The sequence below is a fragment of the Quercus robur genome, chromosome 8, assembly GCF_932294415.1.
Source record: "Quercus robur chromosome 8, dhQueRobu3.1, whole genome shotgun sequence".
NCBI classification, from domain to species: Eukaryota; Viridiplantae; Streptophyta; class Magnoliopsida; order Fagales; family Fagaceae; genus Quercus; species Quercus robur.
This window is the reverse complement of record NC_065541.1, coordinates 17,973,138-17,996,286: the sequence shown is the minus strand read 5'-3', so window position 1 is coordinate 17,996,286 and position 23,149 is coordinate 17,973,138. Positions and strand designations below refer to the sequence as shown.

General features: G+C 31.7%; 1 protein-coding gene across 1 annotated transcript; it reads left to right on the top strand.

The window, feature by feature from the left end:
• Positions 1–20,148: 20,148 nt before the first annotated feature.
• On the top strand, positions 20,149–22,157 carry LOC126694856 (transcription factor MYB41-like). The gene is made up of 3 exons (XM_050391374.1): positions 20,149–20,432; positions 20,620–20,749; positions 21,121–22,157. Exons 1-3 carry the CDS (start codon positions 20,300–20,302, stop codon positions 21,980–21,982), a joined length of 1,125 nt encoding a protein of 374 aa, XP_050247331.1. The 5' UTR covers positions 20,149–20,299; the 3' UTR covers positions 21,983–22,157.
• Positions 22,158–23,149: the final 992 nt, after the last annotated feature.

Below are 23,149 nucleotides of genomic sequence, written 5' to 3'. Positions count from 1 at the left end.
TCATAGACTCTTCTATTTTTTAGTAAAAAATAATAATTTACGTTTATTTTAACTTGGGATAACTACACTGTGTGAGTTGTGTAATCAGATAAGGATAATATCCAAATTTTTAGCAACTTCCTCTAGCATCTATGTGCAAGTTACGCTTTAGTGAAAGTTAATTCGAATTCCAAATAAAAGTGGTAATTTAGAAGAAGAAATGCCTAAAATTTAGGAGCTTGTGAGTCTTATTTTATAAATTAATCAAATAAAGATAATGTTCTAATTTTTAGTAGCTTTCTCTAGCATCTATGTGCAAGTTAGGTTTTAGTGAGGAAGAAGAAATGCCTAAAATTTTAAAAATTAATCATATAAAAATAATGTTCTAATTTTTAGTAATTTTAAAGTCGGCCTTAGAAACCAGCTTAAAGTCCACGGTTTGAAAGCCCCTTAAATAGTAATATAGATAACTTACACTCTCACTACCAAAGATTCAATATCATTAGACTTGTGATCTCTCATCACCATTATTCAAGAAATATCATTTGGGTTGTAGTTTCTCAAGCTCAACCAAATATCTATCAAACAAAAGAAAAAAAAAAATCTCAACCAAATATCTTATATTCTAATATATAAAAGCTTAAAGTTCAATCGAGAATCTTTTAAATCAAATTCTAATTGATTTCAATCTGTATCAAGGATCATTCTAATTATCTCTCTATATATTAAACACACTTTAATGCTAAGTGTCCTACCAATCATTCTTTAATTATGTGTCAACTATTTCTACAAGGAAATTCATGTATTTAAACTTATAAAATATAAAAATACTCAATTCAAATTAATTATATTTTTATGTGATAGTATGACTATGAATGTGTACATTATACTACTTATTAAATAGAAATTGTGTGATAAGTATAAGTGTTTGTGGGATGTGGGAAGCAAAGATCGGGGTTCAAGTCTCCAAAAAGGAATTTCACACATATATACATTTAGATTAAGCTATAATAGAATTTTATCTTCCTAAAAATATATAAAAATGTGTATAGAATCATGTTTTTAAAACACAATCTTACAAATTTAAGTTTTAACTAAAATCGTGTTTGAAAAATACGATTTATAGAGGCAATGTGTATGGAATATGCAATAATGAACATATAATAAGATTGTTTGATGGTTTCTCCAAAAAAAAAAAAAATTGTAATAAATTATGCATACAAACTACAAAACAATGAATTATTAAATATAGTCTATTTTTCTTTTTAAAAAATATGTGCATTACAATTTTTTGTTAGAATTATGTAATTCATCATTGTATATTTATTCTTTAATATACAATTAAATGATACTTAACTAAGACATCAATCAGTTTTCGATATAGGTGGAAATTGAACTTGTGGGGACTATGGCCCAAAATAATGTATTGGGCCTTGGGCCTTGTCCGAGGACACTAACAAATCCGAGGAGAGAAACATGACTTAAATGATCTACTTTACAAGCCTCATCATTGGGAGACAAAGGGAAGAAAGTCCGAGGAAGAACTTCTCCTCAGACACGGCAAACCCAGACCAAGTGTATATTCAAACGGTTGAAGTACGCCCCCTAAACACGTGAAAGAGAAGAAAACTCAAAATATCTAAGGAAAAGCTGCCACCACCATATTAAATGCACTATAGCTACTTTTCTGGCCGCATTAATGTGGAGAAGACCCTTGAACAGTGTTACCTTGACTATCGCAACTCACAAAGGACTGAAAGAGGTGTCTGATGGGATAGGTACTCAAGTGGGAGTCCAGATGATCAATAAGTGTAAGGCCTAGATGATCAGGAAGAGCCTATATAATGTAGATAAGCCCCCATGAAGAAGATGCGGAAAAAAAAAAAAAAGGAAGATAATACTGTAGCATGCAAAAGAACCCTAATGTGATGATCTGTATTTATAAATAAAATTCTAAGTCTCCTCGGACTGAAGGTCCTTTAATCATAATAGCTTTTATTCTTGTCTGTTTGTTCCTTAATCCCATGCAAGCCACTACTCAAACTCATCTAAACCTAGTTCTTTGACCTATACTCTACAAAATTCATTGTATTGGGCTTTTTGGACCAGGATTCCGTACAGTTCGGGCTTGGGCTCCAAACTTTGTCCCTACGGAACTCTATATCTCTTATTTAACCATCAGAAACTTTACTAGGTGAGCTAACTGAAGTATCAAATATTAATATTAGATAAAAGACGTTCATGGTTTATTGGTGGTGCAAGTGCAATTATGGAGGCTTTCGTACTAGATGCATACTCGAGTATCGGCAACAATGTTCTTCTACGAAATGACGCGGCAACTTCCTATGTGGCCACCATTTGAACTTATGAAAAGGCGAGGGCTTTTTCCTGGGAAATGACAAACAAATGTCCCTCATTTTGGGTCTGAAGACAATTTCGGTTGCCTTGCAAACTAAGCATATTGACTCAACATGGGCCTACATTTACAGGCTACGAATTATTGTAATATTGTCAAGGAAAGTGGGCTGGGTATGTTGGATTGTACACTATGTTCATTGGAACAAGATTGATGGTCTAAAACTCTTAAAAGAAATCAATGGGCTACTTTTTTTTTTCCCAAGTGAAAAACTTTGAACAAGAGGGGGGAAAAAAAGAGACAAATCAAAATTGGAGACCAAGAGCTTCCTAAGGAGGACTCTTTATTTTCAAAAGGCCATTTAAAGCACAACAAAGAGCCCTTTTTTTTTTCTTTTTTTTTGATAGGAGAGCCCATTTTATTAATCTATGAGAAGTCATGTTTTATGTTCGCTTTATTTAGTGACAAAATTTTATATGTAATGTATTTTTTTGATAATTTATTGTTGTCTGAATTTTCATGTAAGCCTCTCTTTGAAGATTGGAAGCTACATCAACCCAATATCTCACGGCCATTGCAATTGCAACTAAGCCAACAAAATGGAAAATCACCACGTGGATAGGAGAAGAAAACAAATTTCAAATATTTCTCACTAGCTGGCAGGTTTCCCACGAGGACCATAGCATGGTTATCGACTGGTTCTACAATAATTTTAGCATCACTTGGGGAAGGAAAAAAAAAAAAACACAAGTCTAAGGCTCCCTTCCCAAGTAACTTGTAGGTTGTACTTGTAACACAACTTTTCTAAATGCCAAAAAGCTTCAGCAACTTCAGGAGAAATTGCATTAACAATTTAACATGGAATTTCTAGGCTAGTTCATCATAATTCCACTCAAGCACGTTTTTCCTTCCACCCGAGCAGTACCAACAAAGACTTTTATACCCGTTGATTAGGCCTAGAAATTGGCTCAGGAACCTTCGAAGTTCAAAATATTATGGTGGCTAGCCTTCAAAAGTCAAAACTGAGGACACCTGGCTGGACAGTCTTTATCAAAACAAAGGGGGTCCACTAAGTAAACAAACATTATTTCCAGCTAGGCTTCCAAACATACATTAACAATAACTGCTGCCAGCATAGTAAAGTGCTCAGGATTAATTCTACGGTTCTACCACTCAAGAGCTCAGATTGAGGATTAAGAAATAGATTAATTAGATATAATCTTGTGGTGACATTAACTGCATCTAGGTTTTTGTCCACATTGTTCTCAATAGAGAAAGTCTAGCGATGCAATAAAATCTCATAACATTTTCATAACAATCTTATTTTAAGTTATTTATTTTTACTTTATTTCATCTTATTTTGATTAAGATGAGTTGACATTTCACTTATGAAAATGTTGTGAGATTTTATTGTAGCAGCAGAAAAACTCTTCTTTTATGTATATATGAGAAAGAGATAATTTATTCCACTACCATTAATAACTTTCTTAAAGCGTGTTTAGTTGGAATGAAAACTGGGTGGATAGAAATGAGGGAAAAAATAAGAGAGAAAACTAAAAATTGGTGTGTTTAGTTGGGAGGGGAGAGAGGGGAGAAAATGGTGGGGCTTGGTAGTTTTCTCTCTGAACCTACAAAAATTTAATCCCCCAAAATACGAGAAATTATAAGGTTCTCATGATGGAATTACCTATCTACCCCCAATCCTCCCCACAACAATGTTACATTGATTTCTTTTTTTCTTTTTCTTTTTTCCATTTTAACACGTTTGGTTTTACTTTTTTAAACTCAATTTTGGTGTTTTTTTTTTTTTTTTTCTAATAAGATATATATTTTTAAAAATTATCTACTAGGACATGAGAGTAAATTTATATAATCTATAATCTCTACCTTCTCATTTTTTTTTTCAACTAAACAAAATTTTTTTTCATCACTCCATTTTTTCATCCCTCTAACCAAACAATATGAGGGAAAATTAAAATCTTTTTTATTACCTCATTTTCTCATTCCCTTTCTTGTTGCCCCGTTATTTCTTAGCTACATTTTGTTGAGTGTGATATTATATTATATTTGTGGAGCAAGATTTAGGTATAGTACTTAAGTACTGTTCTTTAGGTTTTTCTTTTAAGATTCTGCCATGTGGATTTTTTCTCATTAGATGAAAGTGTATTTTTTAATTAAATAACCATATGGCTGAATTTTAATAAGGGAATCTAAGGAATAACACCTAAAGTACTGTACCTAAATTTTGTCTTATATTTGTGATCGAGCTCAACCAAAGTATGTAGCTTTGAAATAAAGTACTTAGAAATGGGGGATTTTGCTAATTCCAATGGCTTTGATGTGAGTGTAAATGTAATCTTTGGACTTTTAATTTGAAGAATTACTCCCCCTTACTTTAGGTTTATGAAAAATTAAATACTCTGTTATTATTTTTCATTAAAACCTAATGGATTTACTTAAGTGTTGTGCAAATAAAAAATTAACAATGGCATTTTAAAGTTATTGACAATTAGGTAAACATTTAAAAATCATTTCATTAAATCCATTAATTTTTAATACTAAATACTAATTGAAGATTAGATTTGTTACAAACTTAGTGTCTTGGGGATTAATTGCTCAAATCGAATGTTCATGACTAAATTGACATTTATAAATTAGTTTATTACTTATTTTTTCTACTATTTGCAAATCGCACATGAGCTAATTTTATTTAATTTTTACATTTTATTTATAGTACTTTTACTAAAAAATTTTAAGCAAAAAACTAAATAAATTGTTCTCAAAAGGATACTTAACTAAAAGCCTAAAACTTATAAGATTAGCTTTTAGTTTTTATCTTTTATATATAGTTTTTTAAAACCTTACTTTTAAAAAGTATAAGTATACTTTATTAGTATATTTTCAGCAAAAAGATTTCAGTAAAAAACTAAATAAATTGTTGCCAAATATATAGACACTTAATATCAAAGTTCAAAATGATTTAGGAAAGTTCAAGATGAATTTCTCAATAATAACACCTGTGTAAGATAGAAAAAATGGGTTACTTATTATAATTAATAGGATGATTAAGGTGCAATATACAGTTATACACATGCGGTCAGTGGCAGCTCCACATATATTTTAGGGTGGTCACAGGACCACTCTCACTTGCCAAAAATTTATATATATATATATATATACTTGAAATTAATATATATATATATATATATATACTAAAATAACCTATTTTGACCACCCTAATAATAATATTGAACACTTTGACTTGAGAATTACAAGAATTTAGGTTTAACAAAAATAAAAATAATGCTATATCCACAATATTTTCACAATAATTTCACTACAAATTGCAACTTCTAACTTGAGAAATAATACTGTAGTAAGCTATTATTAATTTTAATTTGGGTCTAATACTAACATCACTTTTTTATCCATCAATATATAATAGCTGGTTGTATAAGATTTGTTATGAAAATGTTATGAATATAGATAGCATTACTTCATAAATAATTTTGGCCTCCCAAATATAATCCTTAACTTCTTTAAAAAAACCTAAATAAATAAATAACAACAATAAAAATTAGCTTAACAAAAATAAGAGTAATGTTACATTCACAATATTCTCTTTATTATTTGCGCTTTTTTTGTGACATACATCCAAGTTATTTCTTTATTAAATTTTGTATAATTTAATATCTTCAGTGACCACACAAAAAAAAAAAATCCTTGGAGCCGTCACTGCATGCGGTTTTAGAATAATATGCAAATAATAGATATATTAATATATATATATATATAATAAAATAGTACGGATGACGTGCTATCTACACAACTAAGATCTTATATCAGCAACAAACCTTGTGTAGTAATCTCAATATAATAAATTTGGTTAAATGATTCTATGTTTTATCAATTCAAGTCTATAAAAACACTTTATAAAACAGAAAGAATTAACAAAATCCATTGAATTAGTTAGTCAAATAAGACATGTCGGCCACTTAAACCGGGTCTAAACCCTCCCAAAAACAGACCGTAGTATTTGAGTTGCCTGCTTAAATTCCTATCTCAGTACATATTAAATTTGTTAATATACTTCTATGTCTGCCAAGGCTATAAACAAACCTTAATTTTAAACAGAAATTAACAAATTAATTAATTTAAATCCACTTGTTTGCGTCAGCTAGTGAGCTAAGATATATTGGCAACCAACTTAATCTTGTAGCTTATGTGCAATAGAGTCCTAGATTTTGAACATGTAATTACCTAATCAAGCATTATGGGTAAGATTTTTCGCTTGAATTAAGTATTAATATCGCAGGGTTTAGGACGCTAATAGAACATCTTGATTTCTTCTTGTTTCATTGGCTCCAGAAATTGAGGCACGGTCACACGGGGTATGTCTTAATTTCCAAGCAATATAATATAGAAGTAGGTGGATTTCATTAAATATGCAGAAAATTTGAGAACAATGTATACATTTGACATGGTAGTGTATAAGAGAGAGAGACTCAGGAAGGGCCAGCCAGCTCACACATAAATTTTTGATTAGCTAAATATTTTGTTAATTATATATTTGCCTGGTGACTTAGTGATCCAGAAATGGAAAATGATAATTTACCAAATTGAAAAAAAAAAAAGAAAAAAGACATGGATGGATGTGAAAAACACCAGACCATGCTAGTCAATGGTCATACACTTCTCAATATGTATTGCTCCAAATATAATGAAGAAAATCATAGCAAATATGCTTTCATATTATCCTTTTTATGTATTCAGAAAGAAGCTGCTTACTTGAAAACTAGGTTAATTGAAAAGGAAAATGACTTAGCTAGGCACTTATTTTTTAAAATGAGTTATGGCATCAAAAGAAAAAAGAAAATGCCAAAATAAACAATGGTCAGAAATTTTCTCTGGATGCAAAATTTCTTATCAATTTCTTCTTCTCTTCTCTCTCTCTTTCTCTCTCTCTCTCTCTCTCTTGAGTAACATATTGTTGATTTAGAACGCGTATAAAAGTTGTGAAGAGAGTTTTGAGTTGATTTTTCATCTGACACGTCATATATACGTACGTTCAAATGGAACCTGCACCGGCTACTGTTTTGCTACACCTACCTGGTATTTTTTTGGTAAACAAACTCTGCACTTTTAGTTTGACTTGAAAAAGGGTCGACGTCTTTCTTGGCTTTCCTCTCTCGTTTAATGTTCAAACCTTAAGCCATTAATTAGTTGAAACAAAAGCTTTTCTCTAGTTAGTTGTTTAGGAAACTTCTGCAACGGCTAGTTATGGCCACGTGTCCTCTCTTCTTCTAGTGCAAAACTAATTAAAAAAAATGCTCAAGAAAATTGCACCAGCACTAAGAACTTATCCAGTATGCTTTATATATAGTATTCCGTTGTAGGGCTTCAATAAGCCTAGATGATAACAAATAAATTAAAAAATGTTTATATTTATAAAATTAATTATTCATTTTTTTATATAAAAATTGCGTAAAATATATTTTGGAGGACTTCCAAAACACACCACGTTGTAGCTCTGGAGGGATCTTTTCAATGCTTTACTACAGCCACATCTTCTCTAGTATGATGCATGCTAATTAATTAGTTGATTTTTTTATATTATCATATATGATACATTCAAAATAATGAGATAATTAAATAATTGCATGGGTATATTATATCACCATGCATTCGTGGATATATTTTATCGAAACAACGAAAAAAATATATAGTTCATGGATGCCCATAGAATAGTGAGGGCTATTCCTTGTCCACAAGTGCACAGATATCATATCCATTATGATTTATATATGAACCTTTAAATATATATATAGACCATGCACGTAGCAACTTAAACAATAATCCAGAATCCCAGGTCATAAGGATAGTAGTTGATGCTTTTTCGCACATCATAACAGAATTTGATAATGTTTAGGTGGTCAATCTATACCAAATACCATGTCATGCTAATTAAAACGAAATGCATGAATGTAATGTTTGAATGATTCTCCACAAGGAAAAATTAGGATTAAGCCAAGTGCTTACCATATCGAGTATAGGATGTTAACCTTCTACGGTTCTAAGTATATATTAAAACCTCATTAAGAAAGACTTATACAATATATAATTAATAAGTACATGACCTAAGAGTTCTGCCTTTTGAAGTACATCATCATATCCTCAATTAGTAAACGTTATAAGATCTCTTTGCCACCAAACGTAGAGACAAAGAGCCTAGGTTACGGTTCTCTACAATATAATTAATAAGAGCAAGAACACGAATGAGTTTAAAATAGAACTAATATATTTTGCGTCTTAGCTAGAATGAATATATTGAAAGGTATATACTACTCATCATCCTAAGTTTACCCCAATATTATAATACTTGTACCATAATTAGGAAATAGATTACTGGTTCAATTAGCGCTAGAAATACTGCAATGGGCTTAGGCCCTAAAACCATATGCAGATATGCTTAACAGTTAACAGTACTATATAGAAAAAGAAAGTTAAAATGATTTAATTAACAGGAAATCGAAAATTTTACAATATAATTAATCATATTGATAATGTTATTTTTTAAGTGGGTATAAGTTCAACACAAAATTAAGAAAGAGATTCTAATTAGCCCAAATAGTAAAGACTTTTGTCATAAAATAAAAAATATTTTCCAAACCTCAAATACACACACCAAAAGAAACTTGTCAGTTTCTTACTTAATGGTAATGAGCACATAAGTTTCAAATCCCATTTAATCTATAAAAAGAAATAATAATTAAACTAAACAAGTTCTACTATTAGTATAATGTTTATCACTAGGCAGTAGGCAATACTAAGTATATAGATTAAATATGATTATTGATACATGATCAACTTCGCATATGTCAACTGACTTGTTAATAAAAATTTTAGGAGCCTCCACTAGAGCAATCATTTTCTTGATGGTGGTTTAAAATTTAAAAAAAAAAATCCAACAGTAATATAGTAGGGATGCAGCTATAATAAGTATTAAATTGTTAATCCTTACCCTCCCTAATAGAGCTTTCATGAATGGAGCTATAATTTGAAAGTTACCCTTGTAAAATTTCTCTTGAAAAAAAAAAAAAAAGGCCCATTATTTCATAAAATATATAATAAGGTATTCTAAAAGTCTCAATTATCATTGCCATTATTGTGAGATAAAGTGGGGTTGTTAAGATCATAAGGAAAAATCCATGTGCATATCTTAGTTAAATCAATTAAATAATATTTGACCAATCCATTGTCGTTTACTGGTTTATAGTGATTGAAATGCTTTTTAATTGTCAATGCAAGCTTATCTTAGAGGAAGTGAGATTTGATATTTTTTTCTGTATTCGGAAAAATCGAGTGTAACTACTCACACCTTCTTTTATGTATGTTGGAATAAATCTACAGCCCTGATCAACGTTTGGGTGCAGAAAACAATCTGAATCGAATTGCCAAATTAGTTCAGATTTCCATCATTCTCAGTAGTCCATGAAACACATGATCTCTGCCTATATTAAGAATTGACCATATACCATGTTAAAATAATAGAAATATTTGTGATAAAACATAAACAGTTAAAACAATAAAATTGCAGATCTTTCTTTAAGCCAAAGCTTCTCCTAAAGCTTCTGGCCTTTAAGCCAAACGTGTAGGAGCCGTGGCGTAGGTTCTTTTTCTTTAATATTTTATTTATTTATAATTGACATTATCAATATTTTTTCTATAAAAAAAGTGGATGTTCAACTTATTTTTTTAATATTTATAATTGACATTATTAGTACTCTTTTTCTTTAAATTTTTCTATAAAAAAATAATATGTTTAAATCGGGTTGGACTTTTTTCTTTGAAATAGGTAGGGGAAAAGTCATATACTATATACTTTTTTTGAAACTAGAAAAAATTATATTTTAATCCTTATAGTTTAGGATGTAACAAATTAAGCTCTAGAGTTTTAAAAGTTATAATTAAAATATTTTAAGAAGTAATAAATTAAATCTTAATCCATTTTAGAGATCCTTGTTATGTTTGGGGTTTAACTTATTTTTAATTTATTGTCTTTTCAAATCTTAATATTTGATTTGATATATTCTTAAATTATAAAGTTTAAAATGTAATTTTAAAAGTTTATATCTATTTTTTTAGGGAAGATTCCACATACCAAGCAATGCAATGCTATTGAACTACATAGTTCTTGACAAATAGAAGTAAATATGATTCTTTTTCAATAGTTTATATTTGTTATTTTAATTAATGAGGAAGCTCATGAAATCTTTAAAACATAATATGAAATTCTATTTTAATGGTTCTCTTTTATTTTGTCTCATAGGTATTAGAAGAGATTGACATAAAAGAGTTAATAAGTTTTAAGGTAATTGGCATTTTTTTAGTATTTTTGGAGTTAAAATTTTCCAGCTCAACATAGAGGTATAAAAACGAAAAGAAAACGAATTCAGTTTGCCCTTTCCACACGCTAATTAAGCAGATGCAAGTGGTGGCCTAATTAATAATCTATTTTTATGGGCTTTCGTTTTCAAAGTAGTCAAATCGGACATTATAGTCATTGCATTCAGATTGATGATGGGTCAATGATTGGAAAAGGTAAATTTGGGCAGGCCCTGCCCTAAGCATTAGCTTAGGAAAAAACGCAATAATTTAACTTCAAGTGGGTTCACCTTCAATTGTCTTGACAATTTTCATTAAAAAAAAATAAAAAATTGTCTTGACAATTGGTTCCGAATTCTCTCTCTCTCATATATATATATATATATATATATATATATATGTGTGTGTGTGTGTGGGTTTTTAAAGCTTAGAGCACTTGACTAATAATTTGGATATGCATGGACTCATGATGACCTTATGAAGCACATGAAACTTGAGAACTAAACCAACTCTTTATAGAGTTATAGTTCTAATAAAATAATAATCAAAGTTGTTGATTCCATTATAATGATCATTCTGATTTGTTTATTGGAATGAAATATTTTGGTATCAGACATATTCTTAACATGTCTGATACCAAAATATAGTTTTCTATTTTTTGTAGAGATGTGATAAAATTTCAAATCGGACATATTGCCATGCTCCCAGGTTTGGACAGCCATAAAAAGAGGTAGGGAATCTTTAACAAAGGTAGTTTGATGATGATTAGTAGAGATAGTAATATTAGCTTTTAGAGGGGCAATTGGGTGAGCAAATTAAGGACCCCTCCGAAATTTGATTCACGGGCCTCTAACTCAAGATGCAACTCACTTGGAAATCAAGGATGTTCTAACAAAAACGGGTTGGGATTGGAGCCTAGTTCCTTTTGATCTGCCCCTGGATATAAAATCATTGATTCATGCCATATCTACACCTATCACTAGTTGAGGAAGGGATAGAATTTCTTGGATGGGCAACCCGAGGGGCACCTTTGATCTTAGGAGTGCCTATTCAATTGCCATGGGAATAGAAGCTGATATGGTTGTTCGTGATTTCGGGTGGATTTGGAAGCTGAACACTTTGCCTCGTATTAAGACTTTCTTGTGGATGTTTGCTCATGGAAGAATAGGGGTTAAGGCTTGCCTTGCGAGAAGAGGAGTGGTTGAGGAGGAGTCATGCCCAATCTGTCAAAGGACCTCGGAATCAATCTTACATGGCCTTAGGGACTACCATAAGGTCAAAGAAGTTTGGGGGCAGTTGGGAGTTCAGAGGACTGACCAAGTTTTTTGGACAAATAATTTGCAAGACTAGATCAAGATCAATAGTAAAGAAAGGAAAAGCTGCTTTCAAGGTAATCCTCCATGGAATGTTATATTCCCAATAGCGGCGTGGAATTTATGGAAGAGTAAAAATATGTTTATATTTAAGAGGAAAAGCCAAAACCTGAATCTATCTGAAGCAATTGTTAACCAAGCTGTGGAGTTTTTGTGTTATGTAGCTTCACCTAGGAACCCAACCTGAGTAGTGACAAGAAGCATCAGATGGGAAAGGCTAGCAGTGGGATGGAAGAAGTTAAATACTAATGGTTTTGTTATAGGTAGTCCTGGACAAGCAAGCTGTGGTGGTATTGTTAGAGATGAACATGGGGATTGGGTAGCAGGTTTTACAAGGCATATAGGGGCTACTAGCAGCTTTGCAGCTGAACTTTGAGGCTTAAGGGATGGGCTTAATTTGTTCTCCTCTTTGAATATACCTTGTTTGATTGTTGAGTTGGATATTAAAGTGGTAGTTGATGTCCTAAGGAACTCTAACTATGATAACAATATTATATCTCCTATACTGGATGATTGCAGGCAGCTGGTGTTAGGTTTCCAACAAATTCAGATCAAGCATTGTTATTGGCAAGCTAATCGATGTGCAGACTTGCTGGCAAAAATGGGAGTGGAGCAGGAGCTTGAGCTAGTTAATTATTTTAGTCCGCCTGTGGACGTTTTGCATATTTTGTAGGATGATAGGAATGGTGTGTATGTCAATAGGATCTGTCATGACATTGATGTAACTCTTTGATTTGTTAATGCATCGCATTTCATCATCATCATCATCAAAGAAAAAAAAAAGAAAAAAAAGAAGAAGAAGAAGATAAAATTTCAAACCAAGTCAAACATATCTTAACATCACCACTACATAACAAGGAGGTTTGTAATGTCTCATTAATTAAGGATGAATCACGAGTGGAGTTGAATAGGATTAAATTTCAAATTTCAAATATCAAATCAAGAAAAAGAAAAAGGAGAATCAAATAAATAACTCATATTGCTTTAATTTCTCACAGCAATAATATCAAATCAAACAAACAAATTCCAGTTTCATATTCTACTAAGGAAATTAAAAAATAAAGGATGAAGGAAAAAAAAAGTTAATATTTTGTTCATGTACCAATTGAAATGACCATAATGACCAAAATTTAGCATAATGGATTGGGATTTAGGCCAAGGTAAATTCAAGGATAAATTTTTTGATGATATGAAATGGAACAGAATTGAATAATATACTATTCATTTAAATTTTCATTTAGTGTGTGTTTGAGACTAGATTATAAACCAGTTTTTACTTTTTAGTTTTTATTTACGGTTTTTTAAAATCTCACTTTTTCAAACTATAAGTACATTTTAGCACACTTTTAGCAACAAAATTTCAACAAAAAGCTAAATATATTATTCCAAAATGGACACTTAGTAGATAAATTGTGCCAAAATTTTATTGAAATATGATATTTGCACCTGAATAATTATTCTTCTCATTAATTTTTTTATATATGAACTTTTAACTCCACCATGTTTATCTTAACAAATGGTATGGAATATTTCAACTGATTGCAAACAGAGAGGCCCTTAGTTAGGTAAAGGAAGGGCGCCTTTGGCAACCATGCCCTAGTACTTCCTCTTTTCTCCCTTAAAATTTATTAACAAAAATACACTTATATAAATATTTGAGGTTTGGTTTTCCAAGAACCCAATTATTCTTAAAAGACAAAAGGAAAAAAAAAATTTGTCGAAGAGCACATAACTAATTTACCTTTCTTATAAATATTTTAAAAAATATATTTTAATATATAAAATATGTATTTAAAAAAAAATTATACATTTTTGTTGTTTTGTGAAGCTAAAATGCTTTAGAACAAAAATATTTTCTAATTAGTAAAAATTTAAGAGGACAAGCCGGGAAATAATAAGAGTTAAGGGTTTTAATCATTCATTTGGAGTCTTCCTAATATATTATCTCTCCAACACTGTAAGATAGTTGGTTGATTTTGTGTGTGTGTCTATATAATATATAGGGACAAAGTTGTTCATGGACTGGGGGGAGGGCAATATGCCCCCCAAATTTAAAAATAAAAAAAAATAAAAAAATCATAATAGTATATATTTTTCTGAATTTTTTGACATTTAGGTCCAACATAATTACTCATGCCCCCCTCTCCCCAAAAATTTACAAATTGGCCCTTAGAATCCAACCAAAATAAATAAATAAAAATAAGCCCATCACTTTGGTTGATGGCCACTCCACACAAACAAACAAAATCCCCAATACTTGAGTTTGTAAGTTTTTTTAGTAGCCTAAGAATTTTTTCTATATATATATATATATATATATATGAGCTTTTCTTATCTTCTTTTTGTTAAGATATTCTTTTTAATTCTCAATTAGTAGAGCTATAAGGTTTGAAATTAATAAAACATCTGAAAATTAATTAAATAAATAACAAAAGAAACTATTGGAAATATTAATTTTAAAAAGAAAATCTCATTTAGTTACAAGTCAAGAAATGTTTTTAGCTTATGTTCCCCACCTCTTCTGCCACCCCCCCCCCCCCTTCCCCCCCCCCCCCACCCCTCTCAAAGTCTAAAGTCTGGTTCCGTCTCTATGTATATATATACTTCCTCATTTTTTTTGTTAATATATTTTATATTATTATTTCTTTGAAATTCTAGTATCATAATTATTTCCTAAATTCAGTCAAATGATTGATAAAAATTAGAAGATTAGCAACCTACCAACATGTTTATAAAACAATTTTACTTGTATACACTTCTAGTTTCTATTACATCCATGAAAAGATTATTTTTTTCCATCATCACTATTATCAAAACTAAAATTCACAACAAACCATGGAAGGTGATTTTTATAAATAAATAAATAAAAGTCTTTAATTTTATACATCGTAAGGAAAATTTATTATTATGAAATTTAGTATAGTATAAATCATAGATTATTTTTGAGTTTAAAAAAAATATTGAGTACCATTTTGATAAATAATTGATTTAAAATATATTGAGAAACAATTATTGTGTATTTTTTTTTTAATTTACATTTTATTAATACTAAATGAACATACTAGAATCACATTTGATATTTTTCAATATATAAGAGATGGTAGGAGTCAAAGATATTTACTCAAGTTATTATTTGGGTGTTATCTACATCCTATTTAGGTGTTATCTCCATCACGGCCACAATACCACATTCTATTTCATTGCAATGATTCAAACTTCTCCCAAACTTTTGTTGACGAGAACGTACCAATAGCAAAAAATCCTCCGCAACAGTGACAAGGAAAACTAGTGGGACCTGTGAAGAAGAATGGGATAAAGTCATAGGACCTAGATGATTGGTGCTTCAATACACACTAAATCGTATAAAAGAAAAACCTAGCTAACATGATAGAATTGTGCACTTGACCAAGTAGTTCTCACAGTCTTCTTTGGGCTTTGAGCCATCAGAAACTAATTCACTAAAATAACAGATCATGTTTGTGATATGATGAGCAAAAAATCTTTCAGACCCTGTTTCGATCTAGGAAACCATGCAGGAAATGAAGGAAAAGACATTACATATTATATTGCAGGAAATTAAGTTCTTTCCTAAAGCATTATTACAAGGTTACTGTTCTTATTCCTTAATTTTCAAGTTCAAGAGGGCATCAACTAGAGCTTTATAAAATCAATGTAAATGGATAAAAATTTATGACCAACCAACAACTATAGCCAAAATACAAGAATAAAAAGCCCAATTGACTTTGATTGTCAGATGGTATTTAATAGTCACATGGTTAATAGTTGTGTCAATTTATCTTTTGTGCCCCATTCCTACAAATAAAGAATTTAAAGTATAGCATTGGGTGGTTGGGGGAATTCGGAAAACAAGGGTCACTATGATTGAGTGCACTAAGACCACATTACTAGCAGTAGTGTAAGACCAGTCAAATATTTCTGTCCCAATCAATCCCATCTCATCAGCGATTTGCATGCTAGGAATTTCTTACTTCTTGAATGATTAAATTGATCTTTCACTTTCTATGAATTAATTTTTTTTCTTTTTGAACAACCGATACCTGATGAACAATTCATGACAAAGCATATATATATATATATATATATATATAGATGATAGATCCAATGCATAGGTTGAATTAAGGTTTCTTCACGCTAGCTAGCGTGCCATATTTATGGGAACCTAATGAATTGTACAGCTAGCTAGCTGAGACTATAAGTTCTGTCTTACAGTGTAGCTTCTTTCTTCTACACAACCCATACCACTGTTCTTTTTGCTTTGATATGTATAGATGGAAAGACAAAAATATAGACTAGCAAACTCTATAGTGCACATTGGGTTAGGCTGTTCCTTACAATCAGCATCAATCTATAAGTGAAAACACACTAAAGTTCAGTTAGGTTTTGAAGTGCCAATGCATTTGCTGTAGCTGTAGTGGCAGCTAGCGAGTTGAGTTGAATATATTTATTTTTGTTTGACCACTGAAAATTAGGGTTTTGGAATGGACACCGAAAGAAAACAAAGGATTCCGTAGTAACCATTGATTTTAGCACTTTAAGATATATAAAAGCAGCTGTTCACTGCCAAGCTGCTTATTTGATTGATTCCCTTTGACGGTAGAATAAAACAAAAGGATAGGCTAATTATTTAATTTTTGCCTGTACTATATATATATATATATATATATATATAACCATCTTCATACATTAGAGCATCTACAGCAGATGGGGTATAAAAAATGTCATTTTAACACACCAAAAGCCTACTTTATTATTTTATCACATCATTTTACAACATCTCATTTATCAGATGTTTTATCATTCAATTCTATATATTAAAATAATATTTATTACACATTCAAATAATATATTATTTCCTCTCCCATTATCATCAACAATGTTAACAGCAACAACATCAACGGCACAACCACCAGCCACCAATATCCACTGCCGCAACAAAACCTCAACTGCAAACCAACCACCACAATTACTCACCAATATGGCAATATCAGATCAACCCAAATTGCAGCCAAAAAAAAAAAACCCACAAATTGAACAGATTGCAACCAAACCCATTCCATTCGATTCGATCTGATCCGATCCGAACCCCAACACCATGGGCCCGACCCGAATAAAAACTGGGTTTCACCATCGTCAACAAGCATGATCGTGACGAACACTCCGGCGACGGACCTCTCCCTCACGAACCTTGCTTACTGCTCGCACGCCGATCTTCATGGCTTCGCCGTCCCTGGCACCAAGCTCTACCTCACCTCCATCGCCAATTCCTTTGTTCTTTCTCTAACAGGATGAAGATCTGTTTGGTTTGTGATGATTCCATTTCTGGGTTTTGTTTTGAACTGGGAATTGGAGTTTGATTTGAGGTGCAAAGAGAGAAGAAAGAAGATGTTTGGGTTTGATTTGAGGTGCAAAGAGAGAAAAAGACGTTTGAGGTTGAGGGAGGAGCTGGGAATCTAATCTGAAGAGGAAAGAACACCGGTTGGGAGAGAGAGACAGATTGTGAGGAGAGAGAAAAAATCAATTAAAGAAGTGAGAGGAGAGACCAAACTTGCAACGTTACTGTTCAATGTTGCAAAAGTTTGACACATTTAACACATCTGATAAAGCTCCGTTTTTGGTGTTTGGTGTGCCAAATATGCCATATTATAGCATTTAGCATAGATACCACATCTGCTGTGAATGCTCTTAACCCATCTTCTACCCAAAAAAAACATTAACCCATCATATATTATTCGATTATACATTAAGAATTTTCCTCCAAAATAGGTTATGAAATCACATTATTTATTAAATTATTTAAGTATAACACATGACTATTTAAGAGGTCATGTTACTAAAAGTATACATGAATAATCTTTTGGTCTTATCACTTAATGAGTTGAAATTGTGTCATGTAAAACTAAAAGTCTTTTGGTATGTTATATGAGAATTTTGAAATTATATATTAATCAATTATTTAATTATTTTTATCAAAACATTCTTGATAAAAATATATATTACATAAACTCATGTTCAAATTATATCATATCATATACTATATGATAAAAGTTGTATTTAATTTTATTTGAATCATTGTAGTTTTAATATGTTTCAAATTCTATCTTGTATCCTCCACTATATAAATATAATACATACGATGCTAAACAGTGCGAGTAACAATTTCATCTAAAACACTTGATGTTTTAATTTGGTGTTAGAGTCACCCAACCCTCATGACTTCCAAAATCTTCTTTCATCTTCTCCCACTATTTACCCATCTAATCCTTCCCCACTTATTAGCTTATGTTCCTTCTCTATCAAATGTTCATTATGTTTTATCCATCACACTTACCTTAACAACAAAATTACATCTACTAAAAAACACAATTTATTCCTTATCTTGGAGGTCCAGAGCTTATCGAATTTGTCGATGGTTCCAACCATGTCCTCCTACAATATGTGTTAATAACATCGTGACTCCAAATCTTGCTTTCTCTTGGACTCGTCAAGACCAACTCCTAATGAGCCTCCTAATTTCTTCTCTCCTTTATAATATTCGACCCTTTGTTGTTGGTCTCACTACCTCTTAGAAAATTGATTGAATCCTTGCTTGCCTCTGCTTCCAATTCCCAAAACGTGCAAATCCATAAGCAACTTGAAAGTCTCAAACAAGGCTAACATAATTCCTATATAAAGTAAAATCCTTTGCTAATGAACTTACTGTAGTTGGCAAAGTCTTTTTCTACTCATAACTTTAACATTTATGTTTTCAAAGGCCTCAAATATGACTTTCACGATTTCGTCACCACTTGTTCTGGTCTTTTTTCTTTCCCAGAACTATGTTGACTTTAAAAATATGCGGCTTGATGGTTGGCAGGTATGACAGTGAATCGAGAAAGGGGGTGCCTGAGGCTCAAAACTCTACTGGTGCCCCTTCTTAGTCTTTACAAAAATTTCATACCTTTGACATGATCCAATCATAAATGGTTGAGATTGAAAATTGTCTTTATCATTTATAATTATTGCATCAAGTGCACTTGTTATTACACATAAGCTCAATCCTATTTAAAATATTCAAATTAGAACCAATATTTTTTTTTTTTTCATCCCTAGCTGCCCGCTGTACGGATCAAATAAGGAAAGGAAATGTCTAAAAACTAATACTAATAATAAATAAAGAAAGCAAAGAAAAGGACAAGCGAGACGACTCTAGATGGAGCACGTAACTCGATCGGCTTAAAGGCTTGGAGCCATGCATATGCGTAGCATGGACGCCAGAGCCAGACGCCAGAGTTCCCTGTTACAAAGTCTACGGAAGCGTCGTATACGTGTCCAATCACTGTTTGTGGCCATCTTATTCCAACAGTAAATTAAACAAGCACCTCATCGATTTCAATTTGTATTATGTCACAGTTGTCAACCACTGTTGTACAATTTCAGACATTAATCTAAAAATAAATAAAAAATTACGAGGTGTGACACTGTGTAGTATTAGTACAGGAGACCAGACAGAGCAGCTAAAGTCTGCTGTTTCACTGGTTTTATTTGGAGTCTGTTTGGTAATGTTATTCTTATAACGTTGTTGGTATTTTTTGAAAATACATATAGATAAAAAAAAAAAGTGAAAATATGTGTAATATTATTTAAATACTGAAAATTGTTGTTTAAACAACGGTAACAAACCGACTCTTGATTTCTGCAACAACCAATCAGCCTGATTGCCAATAATGCACACAATATGTGTCTGCCAATCAGTCAATGTATGTACGATGTGTTACAACTTAGAAATGTGATTGGCCTGATATATATAATATGGTACCATATTGATCACATTATTAAAAAGTCTTAGCTTTAAATGTTATTTATATTCGGATATCATATCATTGATCACTAGAGAGATAAAATTTGATTTTACATTCTACGGTACACACAGAAAGAAAATATGACGGTGTGTAATTTTTCCACATAAAAAGACACGTCTCTTAATGCGTACAAAGGCCGGTACCGAATCCCATTGACTTCATAACCTTACTTTCTTTCTCAACTATTTATATACACGTTATCACTGATACCCTACAGCAATACACTTGTTTTCTGTTTAAATTGAGCTCATAATCTCCTTTATCTCTCTCTATCTCTGTCTTAAATATACACACAAACACACTGATCTTGTACCAAAGCATCCATCAAAGTTTTCTGTGAAGATACAATGGGAAAGGTTCCTTGCTGTGACAAAGAAGGATTAAAGAAAGGTCCATGGACTGCAGAGGAGGATCAGAAACTCATTGATTATATTCAAAAGCACGGGCACGGTAGATGGAGAATCCTTCCCAAAAATGCAGGTGTGTATATACACTGATCCTCCATTTTTATTAAATTTAACATACATGAAAAGTTAGTTTTGATTTTTAGTTAATTTGACTCTTTCTTTCTGTTTGTAACTTCTTTTTGCTATCGGTTTTCATGACTGACTTATTAATTGTTTCTTTAATTTCTTTTTTTTTTTTTTTTTACTCTTGAATTGATTAGGTCTGAAAAGGTGTGGAAAGAGTTGCCGGCTTCGCTGGACAAACTATTTGAGGCCTGATATCAAGAGAGGAAGGTTTTCATTTGAAGAAGAAGAGACCATAATACAGTTACACTGTGTTTTGGGAAATAAGTGAGTACATTTAATTACTTACTCCTATATTATTTGTGCTCGTTGAGCTTTTTTTTTTTCCAGCCTTCTGAAAATAAACTGTTTTAAATAGCGGTACCTAAAAAAAAGTGAAATTCAAACAACTTTACTGTGCAAAAGTGCGGTTTTTTCTTGTTCATTATATTCATCCCTTTCTTATTATGACCCAGAAAAGTACAACAGAGATGCTATCAATGTAACTAGCTACCTACTTCATGGACTTCTTGTTTTGGAATATTTTTGACTCAAAGCTAGAGTCTAGAAGTGCTGAATATTTTAAGTTTCATTGGCAAAAAAAGTTTGTTTTTTTCTGCTTATCTTCTTCTTTTACCTAATGTTCGTGCTTACCTCAGGTGGTCTGCAATTGCTGCTCGCTTGCCAGGAAGAACAGATAATGAGATCAAGAACTATTGGAACACCCACATCAGGAAGAGGCTACTAAGAATGGGAATTGATCCAGTGACTCATACCCCACGCTTTGATCTTCTTGAACTCACTTCAGTTCTGAACTCATCTCTCTACAACTCATCTCAACTTAATCTCCCCAGTTTGCTAGGAATTGGACCTATCTTAAATCCAAATATGCTAAGTCTAGCCACAGCTCTCTTTTCCTCTCAATGCAGAAACACAGAAAATATTACTTCTCAGTATCTTCACCAAAACCAGCTTGACCAAAACTTAGTTCAAAACCAGCTCCAGTCCACCCAACCAGTTCAGCTAAACCCAATCAACTCCTCCTCACAAGCAAACCAGCTGCAGTGCCCTGTCCAAGAAATTCAACCTTGTGCAACTTCAAACATGATGAGCACTCCATTTTCCAGTGAATCCCAGTTCACACAAGTCAAAATGGAACAACTCCCTCCAAATCTTACCAATTTCAGCTACCAGAATTCTCCAACAAAATTGTGGCAAAATAACGGAGAGCATCCTAATGATTTTGCTGTGAGTGATTATTCCTTACTAAAATTTGATCCCGTTATTGACCCTCAATTTGAAAACCAAATTTTACAGTCCAACAATGATGAGAGCATACCAAATTTCAGTTTTGGTACGCTTATATCGACACCTTCAACGAGTCCCACTCCCTTGAATTCATCGTCTACTACAACCTATGCCAACTGCAGTACTGAAGATGAAAGGGATAGTTACTGCAGCAATATTTTGTTGTATGATATGCCAAATAGCTTAAATGCCAGTGGAGTACTGCATATGTAAGCCTACAGGGCTACGTTCAATCTGTACTGTGCAGCAACATGCTAGCTTAAGTTTTCAGATATTTTAAACTGTGTCTAATGTTTAGATCGTTTGTTTTGGAATTTTTATTGTATCATCTGAGTGACTTCTACGATATCAATCATGCATTCTTTCTCCGCCATTAGAGTTTGGTAAACGTCATTTTTTATTTATTGGCTTCTTCTATGGTATAATTTAATGTTTGGTGTTGCAACTCTCCTTCCAACCTCCTTATCAGCAAGTTTTCACTTTTCAGTTTTAACAACAAATTTTAGACATTGAGACAATAAGGGGTGTTTGGTAAAGTAGTTTGAGTAATATTGTTTGTAATTTTTTAAAATACGTATGGATGAAAAAATGTATAAAAAAGTGTGTAATATTGTTTAAAATGTAAAAATGTGAGTTTAAGCTAGCATACCAAACAACTCTAAATTTCACACATATTGAGGTAACACATTATTATTGATTCTCATATGAATCTATTGTTTAACATTATTTTATTATCCATTATTAAAAACTTATTACTTTAGTTGTGAAGTTAGTTGTACCTCTAGACTTATTATATATATATATATATATATGAATAAATTCTATGGTACAAAGCACATGCAGGTAAGGACTGTGTTTGAGTAGGATGAAGAGGAACATAGATTGCACATGTTTTCACACAGGTAACTTGGAATATCTTGGTTGATTTTTAATAGGTAGGAACCTGTAGAATAGGTACGTAGGAACCTGTAGATGACATTGTTACTTCATTCATCATTATTTGAGTAGAATCGAATTATCAGCAAACATACCCTACCTCAAAGGGTAAAGCGACACCAAAGGCTGAAAGGTATGGTGCAGAATCTAGGTCTGCCTATGTAAACTAACCAATAAAAATTGAATTTTCAAAATTATTAAACTAGACAAAAAATTAAAAAGAGAAAGATAAATAACAGAAGGGTAGTGTGTGGATAATTTCATCACCTTCGAATAATTCAACAGTACAAAGAAAGTTCGAAATATTAGAATAAATTGAGTTCTAATTAACTAGGTATATATGACAGAAAAAGTGAACCAAAGCAACCTAAAGCATTGAAAAAGAAGCAAGAAAATTCAACAACGAGTACAGAAGGGGAAAGATTCGAAGGAAACTAATAATTA